The following is a 12,288-nucleotide window of genomic DNA, read 5'->3' as shown; positions in this document are numbered from 1 at the left end:
CCTTCTTTTTATGCGGTTGTTAGTTAATATGGCTGCTGTTTTCACCAATCGTGTTAGATTAGCTAGCAAAGTTGTCTTCGTACAATATACATAACTCTATCCACGTACTGCAAGGTTTGCTTTGTGAGAATTTGATGCACGTGCATTTCGTAGATACGGCCACTGCCAGGCCTCTTGAGAGTGTCGTCAGTTAGTTATAGGACAATATTATTATTTTTGCTTCTGTATCAAGTGCGTTTGTGATTTTGCTCTGGGATGGATAATTCCTTGACTGTTTTTTTCTTCTACAAACTAGATGCAGAATTTCTGTTTTGGCCACCCTTTTCCACTACGTGCAAATACAATTGTAATATAATCTTTTATGATCACACTTTTCGTTTGTTTGTGTTATGTTTCCTTGTTCGTTTTGTTTTGCTTGGCTTAGTATTTGCATTCCTTTCAACCTCCTCTCGTTCTCTTTTTCTCTGCATAATGTTCACTCATTACCACCTGTTATAGGTGTCCCCTACATTACATTGAAACTTTTCAATACTCTAAAGAGTACATGGTTAAACCCTCAACATTCTCTCTAACATTCATGGCAGCTTCCCAACGTCTTTGCGCGGTGCACTCGCAATAAGATACAACACATCAGCATTACTACGAGCTCGATGTAGTTTGTCAACCCTTAATCTCACATTTTGCTCCCTGTCGCTCCTCAACCTCCTTCAGTGTAATTATATGTTTGAGTTATATGGATAAGTAATCCTTCAATCACTCTCGGCAACGGCACAATATGTAGTTTCAAACTTTACTACATTCTGCGTTGCATTTTGTGTATGTGAATATGTATATATATATTTACTTTTATATATAGATATATGTGAGCTAATTCACTTTTCATCCGTTATGCTTCAATCTTCGCATTTGAACCCTCCTGTCTCCTTTCAGTTTTACAACTTCACCCAGCGGCACTAAGTCGAAATATAAGTGCAGCTGGGTCATTATCCCTTGTCCCTATGAATTTTTAATATGTTTTTGGTAATATTATGCTGTGTCCTTGTAATAATAAACTTGCAAGTCACTAAAATAAAATTAAACTAGTTTTGGAAATAAGGTGAACCTGCTGCTGTTACCCGCAGGATCGGCAAAATGTTCGATCCTGTTTGATTCCGTATAACCTCCGTACATTCTTGCGGAGGTAACGTCTTGTCACTTTCGTTTTGTCTATTCCCTTGGTTAACTTCTTTTCCGGAAGCAGATTTCGCAACCTGTTCCTCTCCCTTGTGTATTTACTTAATTATATGCTTACTGCTCTCGTATTCCCTTCTTGAGCTGGCCAATAAATAAACGGCCAGCTTGCTACTGCAGGTTCAGATGGGCCTGTTTGGCCTTCGACAGCAAGTCGGTTGTCCGTAGTATCGGATGCCGAAGCAACAGAGCACTCTCCGCAGAGATGATCGGCAGAGAGTTAGTCCAGTGAAAGTTTATAAGATGGCTAATACTATCGAAGACTCGATCTTTGGTTCGTACCTGCAATTGCGAGAACAAACGGTGAACTTTCGGTAGAAACTTCATACGCTTTTTCATACTCTTTGACTTACGATTCCTTCCGGATCGATGAGGAGGAGGTGTTTGGGCGAATTGTTCTGCATGCCGGTCAATACGTACTGTCCGTGCGTACCGGCCGATTCCCGTACCAGAAAATCGCCATCGTTCTTCAGCAAGTGTTCCGACTGCGCCCTGCTTATGCTGCCATGGTACCACGATTCGGTCAGCAGCTGTGACTTTTGTATCTCCGATGAGATAGTAAATGGTTCTGGTGAAGAGAACAAAAAACAATCAACATTGAAAAACAAAATCTTGCTCCCAAATAACGCCATCGTCGCAAATCACTTACGCATGTCGAACACATCCTTCACGATCGAGCTGGAAGAGATTGACTTATTGCTGTGCGCGTTGTTTGCGTTCGAATGTTTATCGTTGACGTAATCATGGCTAGGAAGCGGCGTGTTCAAGTCGATCAAATTGCTCGGTAATCTCTCACGAGTCTGCTGTAATTGAATCGGGAAACAGAACTTTAAGCCATCCGAACATCGTCCTCAGTTTGTTTTGATTTCCGACTGTTACCTTTGCGCTGGAGGAACTGTGCGATTGCGACGACGAATGATGATCGTTCTCCGTAAGCAGATCAGGCGGCATTTTGTCCGGTAGATCGTTGTAGTACTCCTTGTCCGAGCGCGTCAGCTCGCGGAACTTGTTCTGCGTTTCCGGCTGCTTGAAGAACTCCTTGTACCGCAGCTCGAACGCCTGTCCGACGGTCGCGATCAGATCCTGGGTCAAGCTGCCACCACACTCCAACACGTAGCACGCCCTCCATTCGTTTAGGTCTTTCGCGACGTAAGCAACGAAATCGAGTGTATCCTGCGTATGAAAGTATTAGTACAGCACGTCCTCGTGATCGAACCAGTATGTACAATTAACTATTCTTACCGTATCCCCACCGGAAGCGAACGATATTCTCGGCATGTCGTGTTTGGCGATAATCTCGCCCGTATCGACGTTTACCAGTGACAGGTACTTGCTGGAAACCGTAAGCGTCACATTAGTGCCAGCATGCTCCATATCGGGTGTGTCGGATATGCATTGGAGCACTCTTTTATCCACCCGCCGTTTCTTCGAGCTTTTCAAGCTGGCAGCTTCGCATACTCGATTGATGCATTCTCTGTGCGGAAGGGATTGAAAACAAGTATCAATCTAACAAACTCTTAAAGGAAAGTAAGGAAGGGTCATAACATACTTTGCCACCTGCGATCGCGTTGGGAAGTCTAGTTTTTTCATGGAAGCCTTTATTTCCAAACATCCAATGTACTAGAAAAGAAAAAAAAAACGAACGAAGTAGATGTAAGCCGTTATGATACTCAAACATCATTTCAATTAGTACACTACATCCCACAAGGGATCAATTTAAATGGACAGTTTAAAAAACAAGAGTATTAAAACTACTTCTTCAATGCGAAACGTAAGACAAGAAAACGGTCTGTGTGATCGTAGGCAGAATTCAATACACGATCGTTACCCTTTCCTTTCTTCCTGCCGTGGAATCCTTCCTTAACGAAAGGGCACTGACCGAGCCGAGGGGAATCGGAAGCGCCGCGTGTCGATCCGCATCGCTGATTCATTAGAATACCAAATGTGCGGCTAAATAATTACACACGAGTTCGATTCCGCGGCCGCTCCTCGGTGTAAGGCGCTAGCGCGCACGTGTGGGATAGTGAGCGCCCGCGAAACACCGTCACTAACCGTTTCCGGTGCGCGGTTAAAGGAATTTTTACCGTGAAACAGGAAAGTCGGAATGCAAATGGATGCGTTCTGCCCAGCAGCGCATTCCAAGAATTTGAGATATTGTTTCAATACAGTGTGTGTATTACTGATAAGCAATTTCCACTCAACTCAGGGAGAGCAAAGACAAAATATTTGTTACATATATTTATATAGACAACCGAGTCAGCCCGGGATAAGGCTCTCAGCAACTGTTGGGAGAAAATGCCTTTCAGCTCACAAATAACTATACAAAGCTACGTGCTTAAATAAATAATAATTAAATAGATAAAACATATTTAAAAACGCTGATTCAATTTCTCTGAACTGGATTCTAAATGCAAACGGCTATCTCAGCGTTAGGTCCGAATATCATCATCAACGATGACTGATGCCGGTTCCTTAGAAATGCTGTGTGCATCTTTCGTCTTGTACCACGAAAATGCTGCATGATTCATGGTGGAATTGTTCCAGCCCATAACAGGGAAGGAACAGCGAGCAAATAAAATGTGGAAAACTATTTCGTTCTGTGTCTGTGATCATTTTTGTGAATAGTTTAAGCTGCAGACCTTCCTATCCAATCCGCATCAGATAATTTAAACCACGACATGATTCATGGGGTCTCTCTTGGTGGTTAGAGCAGCGAAAAAGCTTTAATTTTAATTTAAGTCTAACGGTGGCGTGCGGCGAACACCGGCAGATCGCCTCGTTCCGGCTGGCCCACATTCTTGACACCTACCCCGCATAACGTTGATGGACATTTCAGCCGGTTTTTCGTTCGTACGGCATAGGAGATACATGTTTCCAGGTCGGCGGTCATTAAGGATTGGCACATCGTTTCACGCGGGGGCACTCACAACGAAAGGATAAACAATGTGGCCACCCCAATGCGATGCTCTCACCATTCCCCCGCCGCAGGGGGCGTTTTCCGTTTTCGCGCTGTTAATTGGAAGCATGGGGATAAACCCGCTTTTCCACAAGCAATACGGGACGTCACCGTTCACGCTTCTTGGGGCAATTGTTGTTCGCGGAGAGAATATCATTGCTTTTTTATTTTTTCCCGATCATGGACGTTTAGTGCGCTTTCAGAGGCGCAAGAGGCGTTACCAGTCTTGTCGGCCGCAACGGTAAATGGTGGCTATTTATAAAAAAAACTCGGCAACCAACTGGCAAAGAGCGCACGCGGCCATCCGGAATGCAGCCGGCCGGGGGTGAATGAAAAACGATCGCTGAGCAACAGGAATGCCGCCAACGAACGGAAGTAACGCAACGAGACCATTCAGCCAGTGTGAGTGTGAAGAAAACGGAAGGAACCCGCCAAGAAGACCGCACCGTACCGGAAGTGCGAAACAATGGATCGCGGCCAGGTGAAGCCGGTAAGGGAAGAACGGTGCGACAAACGCACACATTCGGTGGACTTACCCGCACGTCGAACGTGACCCCTTCGTTCATGATGACATGATCCGGATGCAGCCACTCCGGGGCCGTTTTCGAGCTGCTGACCCCTTTATCCAGCCCCGAGGGCGCGTCGCCGTTCCGTGGCATGTTGAGCCGGCGCGGGCGACGCGTGGTCCGGGGAGGGTAATGATATTACAGTGTTACAGCTTCCTCCTGGATAGCCGTTGAGACACTGCACGGTTGCGTTATCGTTGCACTGTGTTTCCCCGCGTTGTGGCACGTTGTTTAAAATCCGCGCACTTTCCAACACCCGAGGCCGGATTTACGGCACGTTTTTGTTTGTTTTCTTTGCACGCACACCACACTACACTCGTCTACCACCCACTTTTCTTTTCTTTAGACAAGCGACGATTGGACACGGTCACACAGGGTTGAAGGGATAGAATAGCCCTACGAGGCTCACACCCACGAGCACCAACGTCTCGTCCACCACTAGCCGCCACGACCACCGTCTTTTCGGATTTGTTTACTTTCCCCACCGGGACCCTTCTCATGCGCTCACACGCATATGGTCGACATTTCTGTATCAGACCGGGCTTTACTTCCCATCTTTTTTTGCTGCTTTTCTACACCTGCTCTCTGGAGGGTGCTTCCTCTCTTTAACGCTCTACTTCCGTTCTCTCGCGTTTCGCTTTCTGACGCTGTTCATTTCCCTCTTTTCCGTAACGTTTGGTTCGGAAGTTTTTGTGGCAGTTTTCTTCTTTAGCTCACTTCCTTCCGCCGCGACCGGAAGCGATGTGATCCGGTTTTTCGGGGTCGCGTCCGTCCTACGGGTAATTCCGTTCAGAACACACCGCCACCGACACTAGAACGCACAATTGTACATTACACTTTCACGCGTCACGATCCTGTATGCAATGGGGGGAATATTAGTGGTAATAAAGTAAACTATCTACACCATTGGAGCAAAAAGCGATCGCGCAATTTCATGGCCTTTTCTCGTAGTTATCACTGTTTGTTCCTTGCGAATACATTGGCTACTTCGCGTTTCCCAAACACCGCCTACTGAGATGGGGCTGATGGTAATAGAAACGATGATGATTTGTTGTGTATCCTTGAGAGCAATCAGCGCTATGCAAGCACACACACAAGACACACGCACTCTGTTGACATTTGCGTGGGGTCAGAGGAAACACCTCCTACCAGTGGGGGGGCACTGCACTTAGTCATCGTTTGGGGCGGGCCCGATACGCAACATTCTGCGGGCGGTTCCGCAGAGATCAATTCTTAATGCAATGCAAGTTGACTATCAGAATTTCAACTTCAACGCTCGGGCAACGCAATTTAGCCTTCATCGACGTTAGCGAAAAACGAATAATTCTTCATTCCAGCAGCGCTGGGGCGGTGCACGACCTGTGTAATAGCACTTGACAGTCAAAAGTCAACAACTTCCCCGATGACAGGATACGCAGTGCAATCGACCGGATTTAACGGTGATGCTGATCTTTGCATAGGAATGCCCTCACAACGGTGTCCGTTCACTGCTCCTACCGAACGAGTTTGGAGCTACTTGTTCTACTTGCCCCGGGGCAAAACCCAGACGACCTTCCTGGTTCGGAAGCTGAAGTCGGGCTCCGCACACCCTATCCTACCAGGAACGTTTAGATTGTTCACATCCTGCTTTCATCACACGCAACGAGTCAGGATTACAGTTTCCAATCATCCACCATCAGACGGGGGATTTGGCTAACAAATTGACGAAGACAACGACACTCCGTATGCCCACTGCAAAGGCTAAACTGAAAATAACAACTTCATGGAATCTGCCAATGGCCAGACCCAAAGCAGTTCTTCAGCAACGCCCGGAGCGTCTGAAAGTTGGGATTCACGGCTGTTTATTGTTAGGTATTTGACAAAATTTCTAAAACAAAACACAGTATTCGTTTTTTTGCACCAGAAATTCATATATTTAGAAGCGATTTCGACGCAATTTTAGTTAAAACATTCATTAAATTCCTTCACAAACAATACCATCCAAAACAATCCCTGGAACGCACATTCACGCGTACATCCGTTGACATAGAAGACGTCAGATGTGTCAATAGCGTATTTCAAATGATTCGGCCGTCTGATCCGTTAATATAAAAGTTACGCTAAATGGAAAAATTTATTATATTAAAACTGTTTTTCTGAATAATAAATATAACATCAACTGGTAGCAGGTTTTGGATAGTTATGGCATACGATTATATCGCCTGAGTAAAGCATCCAGAAAGCCTTTAGACTGGGACATGTTTGAATTTTTCCAGCAATTGATTATCCAAAAAAATCTTATTCTGCTTCAATATTGTAAGCATTCATACCCCTTACTTCTATGGGATTATACTTTTATTACGTTTGATATCAATCATATACAATTTTCAAGCAATGTTAAATCAAATGGCCAAGTTTTGGAAAATGCATCTGCTATAAAATCGTAAAACTTCAAACAGTTAGGAGACCTTCTAATCTGCTAGTACAGAATCTAAGCTGCCTATTTGCTACAGTATCACACTTGCGAAAATTTACTGCTAGTAGCTGCTACGATGCCAGTTCCAGTGTATATGGTTCCACTAAGCTGCAATGCTTCTTTACAGCCAGCGTGGGAGCATTCCATTGACACCGTTTATTTTCTTCGCGTTCAAACTGGTGCATGGTTTTTGCTGGCGCCAAAACTCCTGCCTGTTGTTAAGAAAATTGATCGCATCCTTGGCATACTCGGAGACACCTTCCGTGTTGGTATCCGCCTTGCGCAAGTCTGGATGTTTGATCAAGTTCTCGAGATACTCCTTGTCGATGTACAGATCCCCAAGAAGACGCCTCGAAGCACGTTTTTCTAGTTCCTCTCGCGATAATTGCCCCCTCTTGGCAGACTTGGGCTTCTCCACCTTGGTTGGTTTCTTCTGCGGTTGATTCTTAGTGTTGTTGCCGATCGTGTTCTCAATGGCTTCTTGAGTTTTCTGCACACCTGTGATGTGAAGAAGAAATTTTTATATGTTAAGGCTCCATTCAGCTAAAGGCTAGTAGCAAACTTACCTAATCTAAAACTAGCCAATTCCGGCCGTAAGCGCAAGCCACGGTGAAAAAACATCAGACTATGTTCAAACTGACCCAAATAGTACAGAGCTTCTGCCTTCTGGTAAATCGCCCGAATGTTATTCTTGTCCAGCACAAGTGCAGTTTCTGCATCCTGCAACGCTTTTCCCGGTTCCCCAAGCTGCAAGAAGCATCTGCTTCGAGCAACCAAAGCATTCTGATCGTTGTTGTTCATCTCCAAAGCCTACAACATGAGTAAGTAGAAATTATACGAAATGAACGTTACATACGATTCCACATCATTATGGCTGATCTCATATATAGATTCAGCTAGTTCTACATTCAAGCAATAATGTGAAAAGTGCCTTAGAAATGAACAAAACTGCATTATCTAGGTTTCCATTCTTGATCTCACGCATCCCTAACGCCAGAATTGCACCCGGTTCGGCTTCTTCTGTTTGAAGTGCTTCGTTTCGTTCCTGGCGACGTTTGTTGATGAGATTTTGCTTTATATCAAAGTTTCCTGCAATATGAAGGAAGAGAAGTTGCCAAGACAGTTTGGATTTAGAGCTATATAAAGTGTAGAATTCGGAAATGACGATTCCACTTGCCTATGCTAACGGCAGCCGCACGATCCTTATCAGTGTATACCTCGTCAAAGTAGCGACGCTTCTTCACGTCAACTGGTTCGTTGAACAAGTCTCTGCCAAAAAATAGAGCACGTTATGCAAGCAGCTCAATCACCAATTTCACATGCCCTACTAAAAGTCCTTTTTTCTTAGACCCCTTGTACACTTGTAAAACGATCAGAACAATACAAAATCACGGCATCTTTCATTCTTAGACCTTGCAACAAATGGCATTTCTAGACCTCAAAAAACTTACCGATATTTTCTGGGTGCATTTTTATCACTCATATCCGAGCAGTGGTCAGAAAACTGACGAATCAGATGAGTATCTAGTTTGCCCTGGCTGGGCTGGTGTTGGATGGTCGGCACCGGAGGTCCACTAGCTCCACTGGCCCCAGTGCCACCTCCAGCATTGCCACCAGTGGCCCCAGCTCCGAACGAAACGTTTGATTGCTGCTGCTGCTGCTGTTCATCGTCTCCGTCGGTTCTGAGACCCACCCGGACGAAACTTTGCAATAGCTCATCCTCTCCACCCAGAATTCCGAGGGCCGTTTTTGCGTTGCTCATCTTGTATGGTCACTGCTCAAATCTAACACCCCAAGAATCAATGAACCAATCGCTTTGGCACTTTCCAGCAGAATCGTTTAGTTGCCTCTTGCACCTGGTGCAAACGAACTATTTTTCGGCTAAAACGGGAGCAAAACTAGCAGTACCACGTCTCGAAGCAGAATGTGATCGAAAAAGCTACGTTCTTCAGCAACACACCGCGAAGAGAGAGCAAAAAACGGCCACACAGGGACTACGTACTAGGGGAGTACTTCACTGCGGATCGCGTGAAACCCGTCACCTTCCACAGGCATACACCTCCGGTGCGACCGAGAGTCATGGAAACAAACACTTGATAATCGATTTGTCATAAAACATAGTAAAAATTGCACAGCCCAACATATAAACTCCTCTTGCTCGGAAAGGGGTACAAGGAAACGGCCTCCGAGTCAATAGGTCATTCCCGGGGGTCCTTGCAGAGCGCCAACGTGCTAACACCGTCACTGGGTGCGGAAACATGCGGACATACGGTAGTAACAAATAAACCAAAGGCAACAGTGAACGGAAACAAGAGAAACCGAATGGCAGAAAAGCATTAGGAAGTGGCTATGTTAGTGGCCCGAAATAGGCACTTCTCCACGACCCGAAACAAACAATTTTGCACAGTTTGGTGCTACGGGTTAAGCTGCACGAACCATAGTTGCATGTCAGGCAAAAGGCTTTTGTAGGGAACACAATGTAACGAACTAAAAAAAGTCATTCTTTGGCATCCAATGGAAGAAAGAATTTCAGATGTAGCGGAAAGGAACTGAGCGTAGAAAATCGATCCTAGATCAATGATGTGCGTGGCTAGGAGGAATAACATTTGTTAGTGGAACAAAATTTTGATCGGGTGTTCTAGGTAAGTTGAATGAGAGAAACCCACACAACTAAAAATAGCATAGGAAAATCGCAAAATTTCAGAACATTTTTAGAAAATGAAGAAAAATGATTTTTCTTATCGTCTATTTTACCATGCTTGTAATAAAAAGCAATATAAAACTGACGATAAAACGGTATTCTAAACAGATTCCGTGTCAGTAGGTTTATGGTACGCCAGTCCTTCACGTGGTAATGATAGATTCGCATTTATATTAAACACGGCAACAAGTTGTGAATGCTAAATTTAGCATCCGCGTCGGGTATCCTTTGCGAGTATACACGGTTGAATGAATGAATGACTCATTAAAACCTAGTTGCTCGCCAATGCTAGGCCATGTGAAAGTGGCAGGAAGTATGGGAGGAAAAAACTTTCGTGCTTCCGCGAGGCTAGGGGGCGTATTATATTTGTAGAATCTGTAAATAACATGTGCCGTAGTGGTGCGAAAAGAAAATGTTTATAGGAAACGACTTACCTGGTCGTACAAACCCAGAGCTTTCGTATAATTTCGAACCTACAATAGAAAGGCAAGAGGATACAATTTCGTGAGAAATTTGAAAGAAAGTTGTTTTCGAATATGAATCAAAAAAGATTTCAAAATTTGATCAATTCAAACCATTCTCTATATGATCGTAAATTTCACCATGTCGAAAGAATTATATGTTCTAGTTATTTTGCAAAATTATATAAGACAAATTGAATTAACACAGCACTAAACTTTGCCTGTATGTTTTGTGCATTTAAGTATGTTTAGTGCATTTAAATTTGTTTAATATTTTCAAAACTCCACGTGGATTGACAAGCCATAAGCTCTATGGTAGTGCACATTCATCACTTTCACACCTAGAGGGCGCTACTTCGTAAACCCACTTCGGGTTTTAGAGAGAGATGCAACGTTTGTTTTCATGCATCTATCTCTCTCGTAGATCCAGTGCGGTACAAAATATATTAAAGAATTTTGAAAAAAGTCGACATGCTGTATACAACCTGTTACTAGTTTTGAATGAGCAATTTAAGAATGAATACTCACAGAAGAGCGACAAAATCAAGATTATATTAACGTATTTTTCACTCACCTTCATATACTTCAACGCTTCATCGCGTAGGTTTTTTCCCGCCACTTCGATTTCGTCAACAACCGGCTTCGAGCCTTTCTGGCGCTTTTTATTGCCCGATTTGTTCATTTTGCGTTGGTTTGCACGTTGCTGTATAATATGAAGATAAAACAAAAGAATTTAAAACTATTCTTTTATAGAGCTTACAGCTTATAAAGCTCATAATTTTCGTATTGTACTAAGCTTTAAGTATGAGGAATGAATTATTTAACAGTAATCAGTATTTCATTTCAAACCTGGTGAACGTAGGCTTCTCAAATATATTAATATTTACTATGTAATGAGCGGTAATCATCTGAAGTATATATTTTATGATTTATTAGATTAATTCAGATTTATTACCAATCATCAGTGTCATGGAATTTCGATTCGTATCATTTATTTAATCCTTTTGATACCTTGGATGTGTTATGTAAAAAAATCACAACACATTGCCAGTGCCCTAACCTTGGGAGCAATTTTTGGACTCAAACATCACGGTATCCTGCGATGAGATTTTCAACTATTGACAGAATCGAATCGCTCCTCTATACCGGCCTTAGCTTCGTCCTGCGAGCCAGGACCCCGGTGGACCAGGAAACACCATAAATCTTTTCCCGGTTTCGGCATGCGGCCGGTATTGCTGCACGAATAACAAACTCACTCCCAGCTGGCCCAGGAAGGACCCCCCCACCCGATAGTAAGCCGGCACCAAACAGGAACAAGAAGGAAAATACCGCAAAACACATAAAATCGATTATCTTATTAGATTTATGTCATATTGAATGTGGTTTATTCGGTGGTTCTGTGTTTTACGAGCAGTTTCGGTGGGGTTACTTTTTGTTTATATTTTGGGCACGTGTTTTTTTTTGTTTTTTGTTGTTATTGTTTCTCACTTCCGCCGTTTCAGTGGTAACGTTTGTTTCCTGGGTGTGTACAAGAACAGGTTGCATTTATAAAAATGTTATGATACTGCTCGTGCTTCCTTTTTTTTGGCCGGTTTTCGAACAAACGCTCATGTACTTCCGAATGCCCAAGCTATTCGGCTTTTTATGTTCCTCTTCACCAGACAGTTCAAATTGCTAGCTAATTAAACCTAAGTTTTACAGAACTCTTACTGTTGTAAAACAAAAATTGAATCGTCTCACTTTTCAACAGCTTGAAGTTCGTTGAAGTCCATTCCGTGCTTCGCGAACATCCTGAATACGCCAGGAAAAACTTTACAGCATAGTTGCTAACTAACATGACAGTTTGGAAGTAATTGCATTGCTCAACGGCAAGCGCACATGGCCCGCAGAAATTAAAACCATTTAACAAAGAGAATTTA

General features: G+C 43.6%; 2 protein-coding genes across 2 annotated transcripts; both read right to left on the bottom strand.

Annotated features, from left to right (window-relative positions):
• Positions 1 to 1,341: 1,341 nt before the first annotated feature.
• Positions 1,342 to 4,845, bottom strand: LOC128720611 (SHC-transforming protein 4). The gene is made up of 7 exons (XM_053814290.1): positions 4,723 to 4,845; positions 2,780 to 2,850; positions 2,473 to 2,704; positions 2,110 to 2,403; positions 1,880 to 2,033; positions 1,584 to 1,798; positions 1,342 to 1,512 (listed from the first exon to the last, which is right to left on the bottom strand). The coding sequence occupies exons 1-7, from the start codon at positions 4,843 to 4,845 to the stop codon at positions 1,342 to 1,344; spliced, it is 1,260 nt and encodes a 419-aa protein (XP_053670265.1).
• A 2,483-nt stretch (positions 4,846 to 7,328) lies between these two features.
• Positions 7,329 to 8,969, bottom strand: LOC128720382 (outer dynein arm-docking complex subunit 4). Its single transcript, XM_053814051.1, has 5 exons — positions 8,659 to 8,969; positions 8,385 to 8,476; positions 8,139 to 8,296; positions 7,774 to 8,017; positions 7,329 to 7,705 (listed from the first exon to the last, which is right to left on the bottom strand). Exons 1-5 carry the CDS (start codon positions 8,967 to 8,969, stop codon positions 7,329 to 7,331), a joined length of 1,182 nt encoding a protein of 393 aa, XP_053670026.1.
• Between the last annotated feature and the right edge of the window lie 3,319 nt (positions 8,970 to 12,288).

The sequence above is a fragment of the Anopheles nili genome, chromosome 2 (genome assembly GCF_943737925.1).
Source record: "Anopheles nili chromosome 2, idAnoNiliSN_F5_01, whole genome shotgun sequence".
NCBI lineage: Eukaryota > Metazoa > Arthropoda > Insecta > Diptera > Culicidae > Anopheles > Anopheles nili.
Note: the sequence above shows the minus strand (reverse complement) of the source record. Positions and strands in the feature narration are given on the sequence as shown.